At 41.0% G+C, this 23661-nt stretch overlaps 1 protein-coding gene across 3 annotated transcripts in view; it reads right to left on the bottom strand.

The window, feature by feature from the left end:
• The window catches only part of LOC144260409 (opsin-5-like), a 64257-nt gene that overhangs the window by 20858 nt on the left and 19738 nt on the right, over window positions 1-23661 (bottom strand). For 2 of the 3 annotated variants that reach the window (XR_013345015.1, XM_077809031.1), the window contains exons 1-4: window positions 15985-16090; window positions 14135-14297; window positions 11704-11831; window positions 9046-9380 (exon numbers count right to left, since the gene is read on the bottom strand). Coding sequence is in view for 2 of the 3 variants with exons in the window: in XM_077809031.1 (XP_077665157.1) it covers window positions 9046-9380; window positions 11704-11831; window positions 14135-14214 (543 nt within the window). In the remaining variant the exon portion in view is untranslated. Of the gene's footprint in view, window positions 1-9045; window positions 9381-11703; window positions 11832-14134; window positions 14298-15984; window positions 16091-17954; window positions 18043-23661 lie in introns of those variants that run through there. The other variant, XM_077809032.1, reaches the window with a different exon arrangement.

Here is a 23661-nt window from a genome sequence, read left to right as displayed (position 1 = left end):
CACCCACTGGGACATTACGGTCAGGTGCACAATAATACAAGATGATGGGGAGCCCTTTGTGCCTTTCCTCACCTTGTGCACCCACTCAAGGGCTGACTAAAAACTCAACTTGGATTTTAAAACCAAAAAGAGGTTTACACCTACCTTGCGCACTCCCTGCAAATCAAAATGATCTGACCAATACTAGGTCTTCTTCTCTCTGCTACCCCTAAGCTTGTGTGAGGCTATCACTTCCAGTTTAGCATCCAGATTTTGAAGACCGAGAATGAATTAAAGGCTTTCAGACCTTTGCAGAGCCACAGCCAAGGTCAGATGCTCAGCACCAACCAAAGAATAAAACTCTTTGAAAGAGCTGCCGCATTGAAAGACCACTTCTTCCCCAGTGATTATGCCATCCTGACTTCTAATCGTAAGGACCCGTACGTTTCAAATACAATTATCAAGGAAACACGTTTAGGGCCAAATTCTTACCTCTTTTGTACCCATGCAACCACTACTTCTGTGTCAATTCTGTTTTGTGATCATAAGTGCAGCCAGATGTAGCTCCTATTCTACATCTAAAAGGCAATTTGATAATCTAGCACTCACACATTAGGCAAAGCTCCAACAATCTGAAACTGATCTGTGCAAGCCATCCTATTCTCAGACTAGAGAGTATCCACTCTCATGAACCTAAGTGTTTGAGTGGGTTGCTAGGTTCCACTAAAAAGAAAAGGAGGACTTGTGGCATTTCAATTTCCTGTTTGGCCAGCATGGCAAGCTGCAGGTGAGTGCAGAGCTCATCAGCAGAGGTGACCAGGATGGAGTCCCAGAATAGCAAAAGAGCTCCAGCATGGACTGAAGGGGAGGTACGGGATCTGATCGCTGTATGGGGAGAGGAATCTGTGCTATCAGCACTCCATTCCAGTTTTTGAAATGCAAAAAACATTTGTCAAAATCTCCCAGGGCATGAAGGACAGAGGCCATAATAGGGACCCGAAGCAGTGCCGCGTTAAACTTAAGAAGCTGAGGCAAGCCTACCAGAAAACCAGAGAGGCAAACGGCTGCTCCGGGTCAGAGCCCCAAACATGCCACTTCTATGATGAGTTGCATGCCATTTTAGGGGGTTCAGCCACCACTACCCCAGCCGTGTTGTTTGACTCCTTCAGTAGAGATGGAGGCAACACGAAAGCAGGTTTTGGGGACGAGGAAGATGATTATGATGAGGTTGTAGATAGCTCACAGCAAGCAAGCGGAGAAACCAGTTTTCCCGACAGCCAGGAACTGTTTCTCACCCTGGACCTGGAGCCATTACCCCCCGAACCGACCCAAGGCTGCCTCCCGGACCCGCCAGGTGGAGAAGGGACCTCTGGTGAGTGTACTTTTAAAATAGTATACATGGTTTAAAAGCAAGCATGTTTAATGATTAATTTGCCCTGGCATTCGTGGCTCTCCTGGATGTACTCCTAAAGCCTTTGCAAAAGGTTTCTGGGGACGGTAGCCTTATTCTGTCCACCATGGTAGGACACTTTACCACTCCAGGCCAGTAGCACATACTTGGGAATCATTGTAGAACAAAGCATTGCAGTGTATGTTTGCTGGCATTCAAACAACATCCGTTCTTTCTCTCTCTGTGTTATCCTCAGGAGAATGATATCATCCATGGTCACCTGGTTGAAATAGGGTGCTTTTCTTAAGGGGACATTCAGAGGTGCCCGTTCCTGCTGGGCTGTTTACCTGTGGCTGAACAGAAATGTTCCCTGCTGTTAGCCACAGGGAGGGGGGGAAGGGCTAGCCACGTGGTGGGGGGGAGGCAAAATGCAACCTTGGAAGGAAAGCAGATGTGCTATGTATGTAATGTTAGCAGCAAGGTTTACCGTGACAGAGCGTACCCATTGTTCTATAAAATGTGTCTTTTTAAATACCACTGTCCCTTTTTTTTTCCTCCACCAGCTGCACGTGTTTCAAGGATAACAGGAGCTTCTCCTTCCCAAAGACTAGTGAAGATTAGAAGGCAAAAAAAACTGCACTTGTGATGAAATGTTCTCTGAGCTCATGCTGTCCTCCCACACTGACAGAGCACAGATGAATGCGTGGAGGCAGACAATGTCAAAGTGCAGGAAAGCACGAAATGACCGGGAGGAGAGGTGGCAGGCTGAAGAGAGGGCTGAAGCTGAAAGGTGGCAGCAGCATGATGAGAGGAGGCAGGATTCAATGCTGAGGCTGCTGGAGGATCAAACTAATATTTTGCAGCATATGGTTGAGCTGCAGGAAAGGCAACTGGAGCACAGATCGCCGCTGCAGCCCGTGTAACCAACCACCCTCCTCCCCAAGTTCCATAGCCTCCTCACCCAGATGCCCAAGAACGCGGTGGGGGGGCCCCAGCCACCCAGCCACTCCACCCCAGAGGATTGCCCAAGCAACAGAAGGCTGGCATTCAATAAGTTTTAAACTTTTAAAGTGCTGTATGGCCTTGTCTTTCCCCCCTCCACCACCCCTCCCCATGCTTCTCTCTTCCACCACCCCTCCCGGGCGACCTTGGCAGTTATCCCCCTATTTTTGTGATGAATTAATAAAGAATGCATGAATGTGAAGCAACAATGACTTGATTGCCTCTGCAAGCGGTGATAGAAGGGAGGAGGGGAGGGTGGTTAGCTTACAGGGAAGTAGAGTGAACCAAGGGGTGGGGGTTTTCATCAAGGAGAAACAAACAGAACTGTCACACCATAGCCTGGCCAGTTATGAAACTGGTTTTCAAAGCTTCTCTGATGCGCACTGCGCCCTCCTATGCTCTTCTAGCCGCCCTGGTGTCTGGCTGCGCGTAACCAGCGGCCAGGCGATTAGCCTCAACCTCCCACCCCGCCATAAACGTCTCCCCCTTCCTCTCACAGATATTGTGGAGCGCACAGCAAGCAGTAATAACAATGGGAATACTGGTTTTGCTGAGGTCTAACTGAGTCAGTAAACTGCGCCAGCGCGCTTTTAAACATCCAAATGCACATTCTACCACCATTCTGCACTTGCTCAGCCTGTAGTTGAACACCTCCTGACTGCTGTCCAGGCTGCCTGTGTATGGCTTCATGAGCCATGGCATTAAGGGGTAGGATGGGTCCCCAAGGATAAACTAAAGGCATGTCAACATCCCCAAATGGTTATTTTCTGGTCTGGGAATAAAGTCCCTTCCTGCAGCTTTTGAAACAGACCAGAGTTCCTGAAGATGCGAGCGTCATGTACCTTTCACCAACATCAACGTGGGATGGTCGGGAAACGTCCCTTGTGATCCACCAGTGCTTGCAGCACTACTGAAAAGTACCCCTTGCGGTTTATGTACTTGCCGGCTTGATGCTCCGGTGCCAAAATAGGGATATGGGTTCCGTCTATGGCCCCACCACAGTTAGGGAATCCCATTGCAGCAAAGCCATCCACTATGACCTGCACATTTCCCAAAGTCACTACCCTTGATATCAGCAGATCTTTGATTGCATGGGCTACTTGCATCACAACAGCTCCCACGGTAGATTTGTCCACTCCGAATTGATTCCCAACTAACCAGTAGCTGTCTGGCATTGCAAGCTATTGCCACTCACTCCTCAACTGTGAGGGCTGCTCTCATCTTGGTATTCATGTGCTTCAGGGCAGGGGAAAGCAAGTCACAAAGTGCCCTTACGCATGCGAAAGTTTCGCAGCCACTGGGAATTGTCCCAGATCTGCAACACTATGCAGTCTCATCAGTCTGTGCTTGTTTCCCGAGCCAAGAATTGGCATTCCACCACATGAACTTGCCCTATTAGCACCATGATGTCCACATTGCCAGGGCCCGTGATTTGAGAGAAGTCTGTGTCCATGTCCTCATCACTCTCATCACCACGCTGACGTCACCTACTCGCCAGGTTTCGCTTTGCCAGGTTCTGGTGCTGTATATACCGCTGGATAATGCGTGTGATGTTTAATGTGCTCCTAATTGCCAAAGTGATCTGAGCAGGCTCCATGCTTGCCATGGTATGGAGTCTGCACAGAAAAAAGGCGCGGAACAATTGTCTGCCATTGCTCTGACGGGGGAGAGGGGCAACTGACGACATGGCTTACAGGGTTGGCTTACAGGGAATTAAAATCAACAAAGGGAGTGGCTTTATTGTCAAGGAGAAACAAACACAACTGTCACACAGAATGGCCCGCTCAAGGATTGAACTCAAAACCCTGGGTTTAGCAGGCCAATGCTCAACCCACTAAGCTATCCCTCCCTCTGGTATTTCAGGCAGGACTGAATCTCCATTAAAGTTTTCAAGGTGACCCTGACAGACCTCACCAAAACAATTGTCAGCCATTGATTTCACGGAGGGAGGGAGGGAGGGAGGGGGAGCAAATGAATACCAAACAAATCTGGTCTGTTTCTTGTTTTGATCCACTCCATCTATCTTTTAGATCTTTGGCTGGCAGCAGACGATGCAGTAGGACTGCAAGCCATCCATATCTCCTGCCTGCTCACCATAAGATGGTACAATAGGACTGCCTGCAGGACTAAAGAGAAGGACCTGGTCGAGTCACTCCTAATTTAGTCCCTGCGCTCATGTCTGCCCAGGCGCTCCTGACCCGACCTTACTGAGGCGGCCAGGAGCACCTCGGACACCATGAAGATGGTTTCCAGGCCTATTGCACCATCTGCTGCCACAAGGCAATAGGTTGCTGCTGCTGTGTAGCAATGCATCTGCCAGCACCCAGGAGACATACGGTGACAGTGAGCTGAGCGGGCTCCATGCTTGCTGTGGTATGGCGTCTGCACAGGTAACTCAGGAAAAAAGGCGCGCAACGATTGTCTACTGTTGCTTTCACAGAGGGAGGGAGGGCGGGCCTGACAACATGTACCCAGAACCACCTGCGACAATGTTTTTTGCCCCATCAGGCATTGGGATCTCAACCCAGAATTCCAATGGGCAGCGGAGACTGCAGGAACTGTGGGATAGCTACCTGCAGTGCAACACTCCGGAAGTCGATGCTAGCCTCGGTACTGTGGAAGCACTCCGCTGAGTTAATGCACTTAGAGCATTTTTTGTGGGGACACACACAATCAACTATATAAAAACGATTTCTAAAAAAAGACTTCTATAAATTCGATCTAATTTCGTAGTGTAGACATACCCATAGATTCCAAGTCCAGTAGAGACCACTGTGATAATCTAGTCTGACTTCCTGTATGACACAGGCCATACAACTTCCCCAAAATAATTCCTAGATCGATCTTTTAGAAAAGCATCCAATCTTGATGTAAAAATTGTCAGTAATGAAGACTCCACCACTACCCTTGGTAAACTGTTCCAGTGGTTAATTACTCTCATTGTTAAAAATATACACTTTATTTCCCATCTTAACTTGTCTAGCTTCAACTTCCATCCATTGGATCATGTCATATCTTTCTCTGTGAGACTGAAGAGCCATTATTATATATTTTCCCCCAGATAGGTACATATGGACTATGATCAAGTCACCCCTTAAACTCAAGGAACTCAATCTATTTAATTTAAGAAAAAAGAAGGTTATCACTCTCTTAAGGCCTGTTGTCTAATCCTTTAATTATTCTTGTGGCTCTTGTCTGAACCCTCTCCAATTTATCAACATCCTTCAGAACTAGACACAGTATTCTTAGCAGTGGTTGCAGCAGTGTCAAAGATAGGGGTCAAATAAGCTCTCTTCTCCTACTCAGCATTCACCTGTTCATGCATCCAAGGCTTGCATTAGCCCTTTTGGACACAGTTTTGTTCTAGGAGCTCATGTTCAGCTGAAAGAAAAGGCATACTTGTGGCACCTTAGAGACTAACAAATGTATTTGAGCATAAGCTTTCGTGAGCTACGGCTCACTTCATTGGATGCATTCAGCTGGTTACTCACAACCACCCACAATCTTTTTCAGAACCACTGCTTCCCAGGATAGAGTCCCCCCATCATGTAAGCCTATATTTTTTGCTTGCAGACAGCTTACAAAGTAATTCAGATTACTTTGAATCAGTGACCTGTCCTGTTAATTATTTACCACTCCCCCAATTTTTGTGTCCACTGCAATATTTGTCAACAATTTTTTCATATTTCCTTCTAGATCATTGATAAAAATGTTAAATAGTGTAGGGCTAAGACCAATCCCTGAAGGGCCCTACTAGAAACATACTTGATTGATGATGATTCCCCACTTAAATTACATTTTGAGACCTATCAGTTAGCCAGTTTTGAATCCATTTAACGTGTGCCATGTTAATTTTATATCATTCTAGTTGTTTTAATCAAAATGTTATGTGGTACTAAGAACACCTTACAGAACTCTAAAAGGTAATAGTGTTGATGTAATATATTATCAACCAAACCTGTGATCTCACTTAAAAAAAAAAAAAAAAAAAAAAAAAGTTAGTTTGACAGGATCTACTGGCCAGAAACCCATGTTGATTTGCGTTAGTTATATTACCCCCCTTTAGTTCTTTATGGAGTCCTGTATCAGCTGCTCCATTATCTTGCCTGGGATCAATGTCAGACTGACAGGTCTGTGATTACTGGGGTCATCCCATCTATCCTTTTTTAATTTTGGTACATTAGATTTCTTCCAGTCTTTTGAAACATCCCCAGAGTCCCAAGAGTTAGTGAAAATCAACACTAACTGTTCAGCTCTTTTAAAACTCTTGGTTGCAAGTTATCTGGACCCACGGATTTAAAAATGTCTAACTTTAGTACCTGATGTTTAACATCCTCTGAGATTCTAGAGGAATAGAAAGAGTTATCATCTGAGGTGACTATATAATCTGTTTTTCCTCCAAATACAGAACAAGTATTTATTGAACAATTCTGCCTTTTCTGCATTATTATAGCATTTCCATCTAGTAATGGATTAATAGCATTGCTAAGATTCTTTTTGTTCTTAAAAACTCCTCCTTATTGTGGGAGAAGGAGAAAAGGACCCATTAAAGAAACAGGGAGTAAAGCAGAGGACACTGAAGATGGGAGTGGGCAGAAACAAGAGGTAAAATATATGCCCAAGCAAAGCTCCAAACTAGATCTGAACAGAGGATGGAAGTTCCATTTTGCAAAGGATATTGAGATTTCGAAATTTGGCTTTGTTCTGAAGAAGAAAATTCTGAGGTTTACTTTTTCCTCACGTCCTTCATAATGTTTCATTTCAACAAAACTGTTTTGTTTCAGTTTCCACTTAAAATTTGTGTTATATTAAATATTCTAACCTAAAATTAAAAATTGCAGAACAAAAAGTCATTTTAAACCAAAAACATTGAACAAAAACACTGAAATGTTTCATTCTGAAATTGTCAAAATGGGATGTTCTGACTGTTGGATTTGGCTAGTTTGCTTTCTGAAAGAAACACAAGTGAAACTGACCAGATTTCACAAAGTGTTTCAATTTTGGCAGAACTGCATATTCCATAAGAATATGATTCCACTGAAGTTGCTCCAACCAGCTCTATTCCAAACAATGCACAAAGCTAACAGAGTCCATCACCTTCCCAATGCAAGCTTGTTCCCAGCACTGTATTCTCCTGTTTAGTTTAAATGACTCACACTGAGGTTCCACCACATCAATTGAGAGAGACGGATCTTTGTTTTATGTATTGTTTTTTTCAGATTTATCCCAAAGTCAAAGTTACTCTGGAGAATTCCAGTGATTTATCTTCAGGTTTCAAACTTAACAGACCATGGAGAGGAACGGATCAGTTCACATCTCTTATTATTTCAGGAAGACATGATTGTGTTTGTTTACACTCAGGCTATGTTTTCAGATATATTTGTAAATGAAAGCTTCTTTTCTGTTTAAATTCAGATACACAATTTGGTGGCAAGGAGCAAATTCCATGGTCATGCATTAAATGGAGCCCTATTTTTAACATATGGGACAGTGAGATAGATGTGTGGCTTAAAATATCTCACTTCAAAACCTTTTTCCAAATATATAAAAGTTTATCAGATTTGGTCTACGTTTCTTTTTAATAGACACAATTGCATCCAATATGCAAGAATCTTTCAAAATATGTTTTACTAGTATAAATGAATTCCTTAACCTTGTATTCTCTCAGGATATTGCAGGAGCATAAACATTTATCAGCTCATTTGTTTAGCCCTGTTCATGCTCAGTAATTCTCTATTGTTAAAACACAATCCTCTTCCTTTAGTACCGATTTCTGAGCACATAGCATAAGTCTCAATATTTAGCTATTTCTCAATTCTTTAATGTGATCGGATTTTCTTTTTGATCTAGATAATGCTACCAGGCTGTTACGAGTAATACTGCAAGCTTAAAATGAAACTATATGCTACAAAAAACACTGCAATGCAATGTTACTACACATCCGTCACTACAAAACAGCTCATTTCTTTGCCTATCTGGGACAATATCCATAAAATATCATAGTAGGAATGACAGGGTTTCAAACTTTCTGAAAATAGAAAGATACGTGTTCCCCAGAACTCTAAAGGCAAACAGACGTGGGGGTGAAAGTGAGGTATGCAACCCTGAAAACAAGGGGAAAGACAGATGGACCTGGGAGCCGAAAGAAAGATGACCTGAACACAGAAGGCCAAAATGTAACTCTAAGAGTTCCTTCCAAATAACTGGTAACTGTATGTTTAGGTACAGAATTTGCTTGCATGCTACAACTAGTACATTTTTCTATCGCAAGTTTCAAAGTTTTATTGCATTCAGCATACATTTTTCCCTTTTAAAGCCAGGTTTTCCAAAGAAATCCTAGTGTCTTCCAAAATAGTTTGTAAAATATCTAGAACTTTAAAGAAAAAAAGGTCTGAAATTTTCACAAAATTCTAATAAAACTTCTGCCATACCTTTGTTACCAGAGCCTAAAGAAAAGACTACAGAAACCTCATAGCTATCACTTGACGGGTTTTGCAGGAACAATTCACTTGCACGTGGTGAATCTGCACAAGGTAACATTGCATGCTTGTTTCAGAAACAAGTGGGACTGGTCTTCTTTCCTTTCTCATTCCTCTCTCGGGATCCCTCTAGCACTCTAAATGGTGCTGCCTGTGCATGCAGAATGCGGCTTAAGAACACAAATTTTCAAATACCTTGACTGTAATAGCCTGCACGTTGCTCATTCTGGTGGGACCTGAGACATGCTGTTCCACTGCTTTTCTGGATTCCTTGACAGTTATCAGAATGAGGGTATAGGAAGTAACAATTACCCCACAGGGGATGATAAAGCAGAAGACAAAGAGAGCTACAGTGTAAGACATTGCCACCGTGTTTACACTTGATGAATGCCAGTCAATGCAGCAAGCTGTACCATAGGGCTCTGGTCCATACTCTCCCCAGTGAGCTAGGGGCGAACAGGCAAAAATTGCTGCATAGGCCCATCCGCAGGCTATCAAGATTCGTCCATGTTCTCGCCTAAATCTGTTCCCTAGAAGACATGAAACAATCAGTGAAGAACTGCTTGCAGCAGCATGATGGATTTGAATTATGCAAGCCAGAAAACAATGCATAGGCCCTTTTTATTGGATACTGGGTATTACAATTGTTTACCCACACACACCCAAGCTTGGGAGGAGCCCCCCATAAACATCCACAAAGCTATCTCATTGTCCTCCTTCAAATCCCCTATTAAACTCTCCCTTTGTTGTGATGCCTTAACAGGTAAGCAGCAGATGTGCCGAGATCACTGCCTATCATGCTGGCCAATATTAGCTCATTGTTTCCTTGTGCTCCTAGTCTGTCGCCCCCTGTTTTCATTTGTCTTAAGTTTAAGACTATACATTCTTTGGGAGCAGGGATTGTCTTAGTTTTCTGTATAGCACCTAGTGAAATGGGGTTCTGGTCCAACAAGACTGGGTCTTCCCTGCACAAATAAAGAATATTCACAATATAAATAAACAGTAAAAAATCTCCTTGTTATTCAAACTAAAGGCACCATAAAATGAGTTTGCAATATTCTGAACCCTAAATAACTGCAAGTTGGGTGAGCTGCAGACACAAGATGTTTCAGGTCCCACCTTGTTCACCTTTGTCTAAGCTTCTGGCCAAAGGGAGGTTGAAGAGACAGCTTATTCTCAAGAAACGCTGCATCAGGAAATCCAGGGAAACAGAATAGAGCAAATACAACACACACACACACACACACACACGGTACTTCAGAAACCACTCATCTCAGATACTTAAACTGTAACTCTTATTTCCTGATTTCCGTTTGAGATGATTTCTCTTATGCTGTTATGAGGTGCCACGAATGGTATTTTTGCATACAGTGAATATACTGTACATCTGAGAGAGACTCAAGCTGATTTTGTACTAAATCAAGCTTTCAGTTCATATGTCTAGTAAGTGCAGGGATCTTTGATCATGCTATTTGCAAATCCTCCCTCATATCATGAAATAAATAAGCGATCTTCACTGAAATTCAATTGATGTTTTGTGTGGAAACATAAAAGATGTAAGGAAGTATTCAAGGGAACTTAAAAGAAATCAGATTACCTTAAAATGAAAGCTGGCACCCTCAGGCTGCTCGGAGTTATGCTGGGAAACCAGTCCAGCACAAATTAACACAGAACTGGAGGAGCGAGGGGTGTTTGCAAAGGGAAGTTTCATGGTCATCTTACATCCCCTGTCACTGCAATTTGTGTTATGTGTTCCTTGGTCATAGCCAAGGACCCGGCTCCCTGCAGCTTCAAAATGTGCTCCATTTTAGAATGGTTCATAGTATGACTTTCAAACACAATGTTAACACTAATGAATCTAAAGAATGATCACCCTGATTTCAAACTAAAGGGCTGTCACCTAGAGAGATTCTACTAAATGTTTTGCCCCACACAAGTAGGGCCAAGTACTTGTAGGTCAGAGCTCATGATCCATGCCTAAAATGTTTATATCTGCCATTTTTCAGTTTATATGATAAGAAGATATTATATGATAAAGAAGACATTAAATGTACTTAACAGGGATGTTGCATCTTCAACACACTTTCACATTAATTAAATATTTAACCCTCACAATTATAATGTCTTTAAACAATCCAACACCAGGCATAGACAAGAAAAGAAACAAGATACTGTTAGTTGACATGTGTCTTGATTCAAGAGAAGGTCATCTTTGTTCTGGAAAATTTATCTCACTAAAAATAGGTAGTTCTGTTGGCACTGAATATGAAAGAGAGGGGCACCATTTGCATGGCTACACTTACTACAGTCATGCACATTTTTCTTGCAACACTACATCTTCAGGGATTTTAAAGCTGTTCTTTGAATAGTAGTAAAATGTGATGCTACATTTGTCTTTCCTATGTTACGTTGACTGGCATTCCTCTTATCCTAAGACGTGAGTGAGGTAATAAAGAAAGAACTTGAGTGGATGAACAAAAGAAAACATCTGAAAAGGTCAAAAGAATATAATATGCATCTCTACCATTTACAAAAAATTAAGGTACTGAAATGCTGCTCATACCTGTACCAAGTCAAAGATAATTGTACAAAATGAATCTTAAAGGGTATCAACTTAACCCAACCTTGCTTTCATTTTAACAGTTATTTCATGGCCCTCTTCTGAGTCATTTACCTCAGCGTAAGTGGGTTTGGATATAATAAACTAGGTTTATATAGCACCACACTCAATTATTGGGGAGAACAGATATATAAATCATTTGGCCCCCATGTAACACACCTCGACTAGCCAATGGCTGTCTTTGTCCAAGAAACAAATACTGAACAATCTGAGAGAGAAGGAAGTTAATTTACCATAAGCTGGGAAACAAATTTTGAGGCAGCACACAGTACTCAGTAATGTTAGTGTTGACAGACTGCAGATCCCAAAAAGTATACCGCAGAATGCATAGAACAAGCAAACTTGTTTACCATACAACCATCTGAAAATAAAACAAAAACAGAGAGTCAACATTTAAATGCCGCATTCTTCCTGTAATTCAAAGGCAGATGGTAGAAAGTCCCTTGTAATAATGACCACTACAATGCTGACATTTACTATTCGAAAGTAGTGAGCATCATTGTGGTGTTAATGCTTGGTCGGCAGGTAACTGAAGGAGAACATTCTTACTGGAATATCCTAGTGCCATTAAAAAATTGTTGCCTGCCTTCATTTTTGAGGGGAGGTGAGAAGAAAGAAGAAAAAAAAAAAAAAAAAAAAAAACAGAGTCTGTTCAATTCAGCCACTTTCTGCCAAACTGTTCACTCTTTTTTCTCTGACACTAGCTGCTAAGAATTCAGTTCTCCTCATTCCTCTTCCTCTGCAACACTTTTAGGCACTGTCTACATGGAGCGTTGCAGCAGTTTAACTAAAAAGATATGAATTTAAAACTGATTTAGTTAAACGAATGCAGTCCCCTGTGTGGGCACGTATTTCTGAATAAGAGTAGCTAATTCCAGTTTAAATTTAAGTTAGATTAGAAACTGGTTTAAGATAAACCAAATTAAGCTACCCAAATCAAAATCAGAGAGTGTCCACAAGTTTGTGTGTGGACAAGGCCCTAGTGGAGGATAAGAGAAGCATTCCGAAAGCAGCACTAATTAGAACAGTCCTGCAGTAAGGAGATGGAATCTCATAAATCCCTCTCTCCCTTCTCCCCCTCCCCCAAGTCATAGGGAAGAGTTAATAGAGGTGATTTTATATTGTAGCACTTGGAAGTAAATTGCTCAGGGGGTGATACAGTCATGAAAGTAAACAGTCAATAGCACTGATTTGAGCTAGGCAGTGTGTGGGCAGCTTTTGCGCATGCTCTCCCACAAGGATCAGTTTGGCATGAAAGACTTCCGCTTGAACCTTGCCATTTAGCCACGCTAGATTGCGTCTTACCTTGTTGCTTCCTAGAGCTGCTCTGCAGGAAATGCCAACATTCGGCGGGGGTGAGAGGGGGTGGGGGGGTTCCGTTCTGAATCTGAGCGAAAAATATTGGAAATTTCCTGCGAGACGAAGTTTTCAAAATAGTTTGTTCTGATAAAATTCATCCCAATTTGGGGTTTTTAAAAATTATATTCTAATTTTATATTTTAAAGTACAATACCTTTCAGAACAAAGTCATTTCAAAACAAAACATTTGCAGTGTTCCATCCCCCTGAGGTCAGGTTCAGTTTGATCTTTATCAAACCTCCCCCCCCGCCATTTTTTTTTTAAAACAAAAATTTCATCCAAAAAAAATCAACACTTTCCCCAGGAAGTGCCCCCTCACCCTCCAGCCATTTTGTGTGAATTTCAACATGCTCCGAGCACACCTCCTGGATGGGGCCCAATAGGGGAATGCCTAACTTGTGAATTCCGCTGGGGCGTAGATGGGAGTTAGGCACAGAGCTGATGGGCAGGTCAAGACTTGGCTATGAGCATGTTCAGCCACTAAAATGTAGGCATCTAAAGTCTCTAAGGTACCTACAGGGCTCGGCAGCAGCAGCTGAGCTGATATTTTGCAAATGCCATTTGCTCTTAAATGTTGGACTTCAGCATCCAAAGTGGCAGGTAGGTGTCTAAATCCCTTTGATCTGAATACATTAGACTCTGGGCTAGATTCACATTCTCCTCTGTCCCACAAGCACCCTCTTTTTCCTCTCCACAATCCCAAAGAGCTTCCACGGGAAAACTCCACAGCATACCAGAGACTGCCTAGGGTCCAGCAAGGGAATTTATTAGAGGTTCTGAGCCCCATGTAAAGATCACAAAAGCCAGATATTATGGAATACTATTCAGTTAAACTGGCAAGGATGAGGGAGGTAGAGGCAAGAGAAAGAAGAGCTAATTTGGAAAGAAGACCAAATTGTGAATTGGACGTTAACCATAACTTTAATCACCAGGAGTCATATACAGCGTCAGATTTCTTTGCATATTAGATTTGTATTTTTTTTTTTTTTAAAACAGCTATGTTCCAATAGTTCTTACAATTCCTGCCATGGAAGATTTCAGCCAGCAGGTAGCGTGACTGTAGGGAAGAAATACCCCCATGCTCCCTTCCCAAGAGGAATACAAATTGCAATGGCCTCAGCCTAGAAAACTAAATGCAGCCAGCAGCTCAGAAAGCTGCTCTTATGTAACAAACTTCTCCCAATCTCCGTAATTAATCTTCCCTGTACTTTCTACAGAAGTGGCAGAATAATTCAGTCCTCTCTGCTGGCAGAGGCCTCCAGTCTGTGCAGTGGATGTTAAATACTATTTGCATATTGAACAAACCTGTGAGAAAGGCTGGATGTAACAGCTAGAGGGTACAAGGTCAGAGTCATACCAAGGTCACTGATGGCAAGGTTGATCATGAAGTATTCTGCTGGTTTTAGCAAATTCTTTTTCTTGTAGGAAACATACAAAAGAACACTGTTTCCACACAAGGAGCATATTCCTATAGGGGAATATAAAATAAAAAGAGGAATTCATTACTGGCTTTTCGTTGTTAATACTCTTTGCAAGGAGTAGTGCATTGCCAACCTATTCAGTGTTTATGGGATGATCTTTTTTCTATGATGAAATTAATTCAACTCAAATTTTTTTGAACACTTAATACCCCTTATTTGGTACATCTTCCCAGAAATGCCTTATTTAAGATTCATTTGCGATAATGATTAAAGGATACAAAGTAAATCATGGAGAAATTAACTTCAATGATCTATTATCTCCAGATAAAAAGTTCATTTGATTAGGATTTGATATAATTCTAATAGAAGATATACTACTTCTAACATTCCAGCATGACTAACGGAGAAAGAATATTAATTTGCTCGCTAGCTCTGAACAAGTAGGATAAAACTTAGCTTTTATAGGTGTGGAGAAAAGTATGGCTTACCTAGTAGCATGCTGATTTCTAGGTTAGAAAGTCATGTATTCAAATCCCAATGCCAAAACCCAGCACTGACCTTTCAGCACAGCAGTAAGAGGCTTTACTTCACTTCATACACCCTTATATTTACCAGTCCAGTAGGATTTTATTTCCACCACCCCCATCCTCTAAGTATTTTTTCAAATGTTCTCCACAAATTATCTTGCTTTCACTTGAAGGACTATGCTGGCTGGATTCATTGTTATTTTGATTAACAAGGAATTGTAGTAAGCAGTAACAAACTGTTTTCTACTTTATTAAACCTATCCCAGGTGTCTGAGGGTGGAGACTTTCTTGAAAAGGAAGAGGAGAAGCAGGATTAAACTTCCCCAGATCTAGTCCAATTGTAATAATAGTACAGCTGGTCAAAACATTTTGTTCAAAAGTTTGCAGTGGCAAAAGGAATTTTTTTTTATATGGAAAAGTCAATATGTATTAAGCAACTCAGGATATTGTTCATTCTGTGCTTTCAGTGATGGTGGGGAGGAAGCAGGTGGTGCATGTGGGAAATCCGACATTTAGTTCAAATGGCCTTTTTTCTAAACTGAAAACTTTTCAAAAACTGCTTTAAACATTTTCCTTATTTTTCACCAAACCCAAAAACGTTAAAATTTTGAAACGTCGGATTTCCCGCATGCACACACCTGCTTCCTCCCCACCCCCACTGAAAGCACAGAATGAACAATATCCTGAGTTGCTTAATATATATTGACTTTTCCATTTAAAAAAAAATTCCTTTTGCCACTGCAATTTTTGAAAAATTCTTTAACTTTTGAAAACTTAGAGTGGAAGAAGGAAACACAAAAAAGAGAAATGAAAAAAAAAAACAAAAAACTGGGTATTGTTCATTTAGTGACAAAAAGGGGGGAGCTAAAATTCAAAATATCAACATTTTAAAATATATTTTGCCAATAATTTTGATTCGAACCTTACAGAACGGCAACACCTTTGAAATGGTAAGCTTTTTGTGTAATAGCTTTTCCATTTTTCCACCAGCTCTACCAAATATTTCATGACAAATATCTCTACAGGAGACATGATCTAAGAGATCACATGTGGCCATTGAAGGTGTGGGAACTTAAACATTAAAATTACTTTCACTTATGAAAAAGGATTGCAACTAGCACATGAAAATTCCATCCACTTTAGTAATACTTGAATGTTCTCAGTAGCTGGTCTAAGATCATCACTTGGCTCCATAACAACAACTCACCTTTTCTGTTTGCTTTCAAGGTCCCACAGCACCCAGCCCCGTTTGGATTACCAGCTCAAGCTCTGATAGGATGTCCCAGCATGCACCATGTGGATGTCACAGCTGCTTTAGGACTCTGCTGGAGCATGGATATCGGGGAAGGTCAGCTTTGTTGTTAGTTTATTAGTTATTAAATTGTGGAGGAAGAGGGGAAGTTACAACATTATATCTAACATGAAAGTTGCACAGTACCTCTTTTAAACGCAACTTACCTGACACCCCCGTGCCCCAACAGGCCAGCTCCTTTCTCTGACAAGGTCCTGCAGCAGATGTGACACCACTAACATAGTGCATGCTGGGAAGTCACACTGAAGCGAGCCAGTGATCTGAGCAGGGTTGGCTATCATGGGATCTGAAAGGGAAAATAAAAAAAAGCTAGTTAGTTGGCAACAAACCTTGCTGAATGCCTCTTTAGCAAAAGGCGGGAGAGGGGGGCATAACATGTACTGCTGAAGTAGATGGAATTTTCACCATTTCATGTGCAGTTCACTTTCCAGCGAGAGCAAGTTTTCACCCTGCTTTGTTGACGATGATCTGCATGCAGAATATCAGAAACAGAATGAAAGCATCACCAGAAAATTCTAGTTTTCACCTGCAGTGAGCAATGAGCAAGACTCATGTGTTTGTTTCTAATCAGAAAGTACTTTATAATATATATATATGTACCAGTTCCTGCAAAGTTACAGAGTTATCTTTCCAATTACAATTCATTGGCCAGTCATGCCACAATTCTCCTCTCGGATTCTTTATTTGCTTTTCCAGACATGAAGCAGGACTGATGTACTGCATTGGTGCTCCTAGACTTGGGGGTAATGTTGTTTAGAAGGAGATGTTCTTTACAGACAACCCTCAGTTTTCGCATTTGAAACACTTGACTTGGTTCACCAAAAGCAGAGACTAGGGATCAAATTCTCCCATCTGGATTTGCATCACACAGATCAAAATCCAGCATCCATCGCTGGGAAGACCATACTAGTGCAAAGGAGGTCCTCCAGTTGTATACAATGAATGTAGAGATGTCTACATAATTCCGTGCTGACAATGTAGCAGGGGAAAAGGAGAAAGGGATCCTTCTACATCATACTAATCCCCAGCTGTCAGTAGTCATAAATTAAAGCAGTTACCAGGTGGACTGGCACTCCACACAATATGAGTAGTATCAGGTATTGAAACAGTGATTTTAAGGTACTTTCTCCCCATCTCCCTGCAATTTGTGCTGTATGCAGTTCAGCTACAGCCAAGGATCTGGCCTTTTCTCAGCTAGAATATGCATTTTGTTTCTCGCCCATAAAGAATTCATAAGACCATATTCACCAATGGTATAAGTGGGCTCAAATCTAGTGAAGTCAATGATTGATATTTTAGATGCAAAGAAATTCAGTGTTACAGTTCCAGGAGTAACTTTGCTTCATTGCTCATGTATAAGGCTCTAAACCTGCATCTAGATCTACTTTCACGGGCCACTGTGCCCATGAGGAGTCTCAATGACTTTCCTGGGACTCCTCATGCGTACAGGGGTTTGCACTACTAGATTTTGACGCTGGACTGGGATTTAAGGATTCAATGTTAACACCATAACCAGAAATACAAAATAGTGCTGACCAGAACCTCGGGTGGTATAAGTTGAACCAACCACATAATATTTTGCAGTAAATCATTCTTTAAAATGTTTAATGACTTCCAAAGTTAAACACTGTTATTATTGTCAAACTATTATAGTAGATTAAAATTGAATAGGTACTGTACTTGCTTTTTGATGAAAAATGTGTCACTAATTAACATTATAGAAGTTGTAATTAGGTCAATCTATTATTTTATTGTTATGAAAACTTTGAAGTAATCCGTGTCAGTAATTAACTCCATTTCCAAACCCCCTACATTCTCATCAAACCTTTGGAATGTGAAATAATCATGAAACAAACCATACTTACCAAACACTGTATAAATCAGTCCAACAATAATATCTGCCTCTTCTGTTATTTTGGACTGGAATGTTGCATTAACAAGATAGGAACCCATCTGAAAAACAAGAAAATGGGAATTCAGCACCTGAGAATCTCTGTTGGCTTTCTGCAAGACCAGCAATAAGCTGGTTGTTGGGGAGAGTTGGTTTGATTTTTCCAGTGTTCGCAATGACAAGTTTGAAGATGAGAGATGTGGCATCGGGTTGTTGCTGAGGAATTTAGTTTGTCACCCTTGAGTGGGGTCCCTTTGACTCATTAGAACATGAGTACATCAAGATTTTCCAAAAAATGTCTTGTGACCAGTGTGCCCTCTAATTTTTGACAGGCCATGTGCACAAAAATTTCTTCTGTGCAAATTGTTGTGCTTCTGTGCAAATTGTTGTGAGTGCGGTGTTTCGCCGTGTGCGCGGGGTTTAGGATCTGTGTGCATGTGCACACGCATACAGCTTAGAGGGAACAGTGTTTGTGACTCTGTATGCCTCGATTTTCGGAGGCTCAGCTTGAGACACATTAAAGGGGGGCTGAATTTCACAGAGTGACTGTTCAGCACTTTTCAAAGATAGGAGGCACAAAAGGCCAAGAACTATGGAAGAAAATCTAAAATTCAATGGGAGCTGGATCAGGCCCTAAGTAGTCTATGAAAATATAGAAGTCTAATGGGTATAATTTACACTTTTTCCCCACCCCTTCAACATCTATGTTACATCAGTATACTCTCTGAAGTTATTCGTTACATGCTTTGACTCACTTAAGTTCACACCCTCTTACCAACATGTAAGTCATTCTACCCATCTTGCACATACACTCTCATTTCTGAATTTGTCCCACTGAGTCTGTGTGTAAAGAAGTCTAATTGCTCTAATCCTCTCTTCTGGCCCCTAACAGGATAGCATTAGAAGATGAATATTAAAGCAGGACATGCCTACTTTATTTACACTTTCTTCTGGCTGGTTGGTTCTTAAATTACACCAACTTGGATTCCCTCACGTTTCAGAGAGGGCGCTTAAGTAAATCTAAGGGACTCTGACTGGAAGAGATTCTGTAGAACGCCTCTGAATTTGCCCTCAAGAAATTCTTCAGCAAATGACACTCAACAACAAATAAATTAGAGAAACTAGTGAACTGCCTGCAAAGCACAAGAAGAATTTGGAATCATGTTCTAATGGGTGAACTTCAGTCACTTGTATCCTGCCAGTGGTTCTCTAGCTACTATGTTAGGGACTACAGAGCACTTCTGCCCCTGCCCAGAGTCTGGCTAGCTAGCAGTGCATCCACTAGTGTTTTCCCAGCTCCCACTACCCTATTTAGAATGCATCTTTCCCCCCCAAGAACAACTTTATAGCTAGGCTTGGCAGAATTTGATTTTTTTTATATAATTTCAATGGATATTAGTTTATTTTAACCATTTTTTCCAGTTTTATTGATGTAAAATTTCATGATTGTGGGAAATTATTGGGGGGGGAGGGTGTCAGACCATTGTTTAAAGACAAACATTGAGATTTAAAAAGAGACAGCATTATAACCATTAAACTACAAATTGTCAACATCACATGTCAAATATATACTAAGTAAATATCCTTAAATCAAACTCTAGTAAATTCTCCAAAAAGTAGTTTTCTTACTTTGCCTATCTGTAAATTTCTATCATCAATAGAAATATTACCAATAAAAATAGAATCCTTCCAAGTCTATTTATAGCATGTGAGGACTGAAGCCCACAACTAGGAAGCCCTAGAAGGGCATGCTAGAGCCAGCAATCACCGAATGCTGCCAGGAAACCTGGGGAGAAGGTCAACAATGGCCACATCATCAAAGGTATTTAGGCTCTTAACTTTCATTGGTCTCAGTGCAGCTGGAGAAACTGCTGAGCCTTCCTTGGCCTTCAGTGGGGAGGGGAGTGGCTAAGGGCTACAAGGCCCTTCGAGCAAATGAGCTGCAGTGCATTGCATTTGGCAGTGAAGCATCTCTTCATGTTCAATCTGTTGTGAATTGAACTGCAGGATCTACACATCTCTAAGAGATACTATATAGACCTGTAAGAAATATATTATTGAGGTCTCAAGAAAGTTTTGTCCCTTCCTATTTTCATGGCCTATGGAGGCTACTGCAATGTGGATGATGGCGCTGGTAAGGTTTAGCTAGAGCTTTGCCTCAGTAAATGAGACAAATTACAGTTCCTATACACAGACTAACAAAAGTAAAGCAACACTCCCTAAGCCTGGCCATGAAGTGTTAAGTACAGACCCTTAACACTTCATGGCCAGTAGGAATTATATCTACCATTACCTATGGCAATCAATATTGCCACAGGTAATGGTAGATATAATTGCTACTGGCAGCCTTTTCCCCTTCTCAAGTTTCTCTGATTATGCTTCTTGATAAAAAATAAAGGTCCATTGCTCTCCCTGTTCTGTAACTGTCATATGATTAAGTGCCCTAATGGCAATTTCATCCCATATCCATAAGCATAATAGCAAGAAATGATGTAATTCATGCAATTTTGCACATTGGATTTTAGCGCAGCATGTGAAATGTCAGAAAAAACAAGGTACAAAAGTAATCTTAGCACATGGCCCAAATGGTCTAAGTAGGGTCTATACTTAACACTCTGGATCTGAGCCAACCACTGTATACACACAGTTAGTAATAAGGTCACAGCCTGCTTCATTCCTGCAATGCTGTAGGTAGAGGTAATCTACATTCAGTTGGTCTGTCTTCACTTCAGCTTTTCTCACCTGAATTTGAATTAAGTCTATTCTTAAATTTCACTCTCACTATTCCATGAATTCTTTTTAAACAAACTGTTAGATCCTCAGCTGATATAAACAAGTGTAGTTTCACTAAAAATCAATGTAGTTACAATAATTCAGACCACCTAAGGGTCTGGATCTTTACTTCCAATGGCAATCATGCTTCTTAGTTGTCTATTTTCCTTAGCTTTATTAGCAAATACATTTACTGGTAGGAATGTTCTCTGAAACAGAACTAAGTCAACAGAAAGTGAAATTTGAATTTTATTCAGTTTATTTTTTATAAATCACTCATTAGCCATCAGCTGCAGCAGTGACTATTCACAGCAGAAGCCTGATTCTAAGATTTACTATATGACCATTACTGTAACATGCGAGTGTCCTCAAAAGAAGGGGAACAAAGAGGACTAGGGTAATTATAGGCCAGTCAGCCTAACTTTGGTACCTGGAAAGATACTGAACAAATTAAACAATTGGTTTGTAAGCACCTAGAGGATAATAGGGTTATAAGTAATAACCAGTATGGCTTTGTCAAGAACTAATCATGCCAAACCAATCTAACCTCCTTCTTTGACAGGGTTCCTGGCCTAGTGGATAGGGGCAAGGAGTAGACATGATATATCTTGATTTTAGCAAGGCTCTTGACACAGTCTCATGACATTCTCATAAGCAAACTAGGGAAATAAGTTCTAGATGGAATTACTATAAGATGGGTGCACAACTGGTTGAATGACCATGTCCAAAATGTAGCAATCAGTGATTTACTGTCAAACTGGGAGGGTGCATCTAGTGGGTCCCACAGTGGTCAGTCCTGGGCCCAATACTATTCAATATTTTAATTAAAATCACTTGGATAATGGAGTGGAGAGTATGCTTATAAAATATGCAGATGACACCAAGCTGGGAGGGGTTGGAAGCACTTTGGAGGACAGGATTAGAATTCAAAACAACCTTATATTAGAGAATTGGTCTGAACTCAACAAGATGAAATTCAATACACAGAAGTGCAAAGTACTTCACTTAGGAAAGAAAAATTAAATGCATAACTACACACTGGGGAATAGGTGGTAGTAGTGCTGAAAAGGATCTGGGGGTTATAATGGATCACAGACTGAATATGAGTCAACAATGTGAAGCAGTTGCAAAAAAGGTTAATAGTCTGGGATTTGTTTACAGGAGTATCGTATGTAAGATACTGGAGGTTATTGTCCAGCTCTATTTAGTACTGGGGAGGCCTCCACTGGAGTACTGTGTCCAGTTCTGAGCACCAGACTTTGGGAAAGATGTGGACAAAATAGAGAAAGTCCAGAGAAGAACAATAAAAATGATTTTAAAAAATTTAGAAGACTTGACCTATGACCTTAACCTATGGCAACAACAAGAAAGAAACTGAGAGACGACTTAGGGCTAGTTTACAGTGGGAAGGCTTTGCCGCTACCGTTATACTGGTATAGCTATACCTGAAGACCCCCCCCATAGTGAAGAAGTAACTTATATGGACACAAGGAGATCTTCTGTGCCAACATAGCTACATTGGTCAGGGATGTGGATTTTTTTACATCCCTGACCAACATAGCTATGCCAACAAAATTTTGTAGTGCAGACCCAGCCTTCAGTGGTGTTCTACATTACTCTAGTTTTGGGAGTGTAAATCAGTGTCATTTATATGCTAACTAATGTCTCAAGTCTGCCCTCAAATATGCACGTTCAATTCCCATTAACTTCAAAGGGAGTAACACAGGTGAAAATGAGGGCAGAATTGGGTCCTCTGTACTGATAAAACTTCATAGTACACCACATTATTTGTACACCATAAACCTACTGCAAAACATAGAAATAATTTCACTTGCTATTAAAATCCAGCTACCTATCAAGTGGTAGTTGTTAAATGGAGCATATCAACAGTGCACCCCGGTTTGGGTCAAAAATAAATGAAGAATGCAGTATCCAGTTGAAAAGGTAGGCAAATTTTATGGGCGTAAAATACAATTACTAGCAATGGGCAGGCAGTTAGTAAAGCCAAGAAAATGGGAAGATATTTTTCTACAAATGTTTGATTAAGAAAGTAAATTTTGCTTTGACTGTATTAATAACTCAAGATAGGCACATTTTTTGGTCTAAGCATTTTTCAAGCAAAAAAAATGCAGATTTGGGACAACTGATACATTTCACAAATTTATGTCAATTTCAGCAAATTATTTCAGATGCAAAACCAAAAAATTTCAGAAATGCCAAAATGAAATGTTTTGATATTTTTGGGCTAATTTCACAAGGAAACTTAGGCACCATTCGCAGAACCAAGGAGGTGGCCTACTCATCTGCCATAGCCCTAGGCCAGTGCATTCATTTCAGATTTGTAAGACCTGGGTTCAAGCCCCCACTCCAGGGGAGGCATCTGGAGCAGGGACTTGAACCCAAGTCTTCCCCCCTCTAATGTAATTTACTAGCCACCAAGCTATTGGGTATTCTGGGGTGAGTCTCCCTCAATATCTCCTGTTGAAGCTGCTCCATTTTGTATTAAAACACCAGACTAGAAAGTCACACACTCTCTCCCTCTCTGCCCCAACGAATGTTTATTTATACAAAGTTTTCATACTTTCAGTTTTGGGTTGACCTGATTGTTGCAGGGGGGCGGAACAACAGGGACAGGCGGGGAAGGGACTGTGAGTAAATCAAAAATATCAGTTATCCACACAGCTCTATTCATAACCCATTTGTGTTTGATATTAAGGAGCATTCTGGAGCTTGAGCTTCATCAATGTGAACACAAGCAAAAAGAACATTTTTAGCTTCAACGCTAAAATAGTCACTGAAATTGAATATCTAAATGTATATTTGGTTGGAAATTTTGCATCAGTTAGTTGCATATTTCAGGTGATTTTGTTTCTCACCCCAAACGGATGACTTATGTAATTAATCAACCA

Source organism: Eretmochelys imbricata, chromosome 2 (assembly GCF_965152235.1).
Source record: "Eretmochelys imbricata isolate rEreImb1 chromosome 2, rEreImb1.hap1, whole genome shotgun sequence".
Lineage (NCBI taxonomy): Eukaryota > Metazoa > Chordata > Testudines > Cheloniidae > Eretmochelys > Eretmochelys imbricata.
Note: the sequence above shows the minus strand (reverse complement) of the source record. Positions and strands in the feature narration are given on the sequence as shown.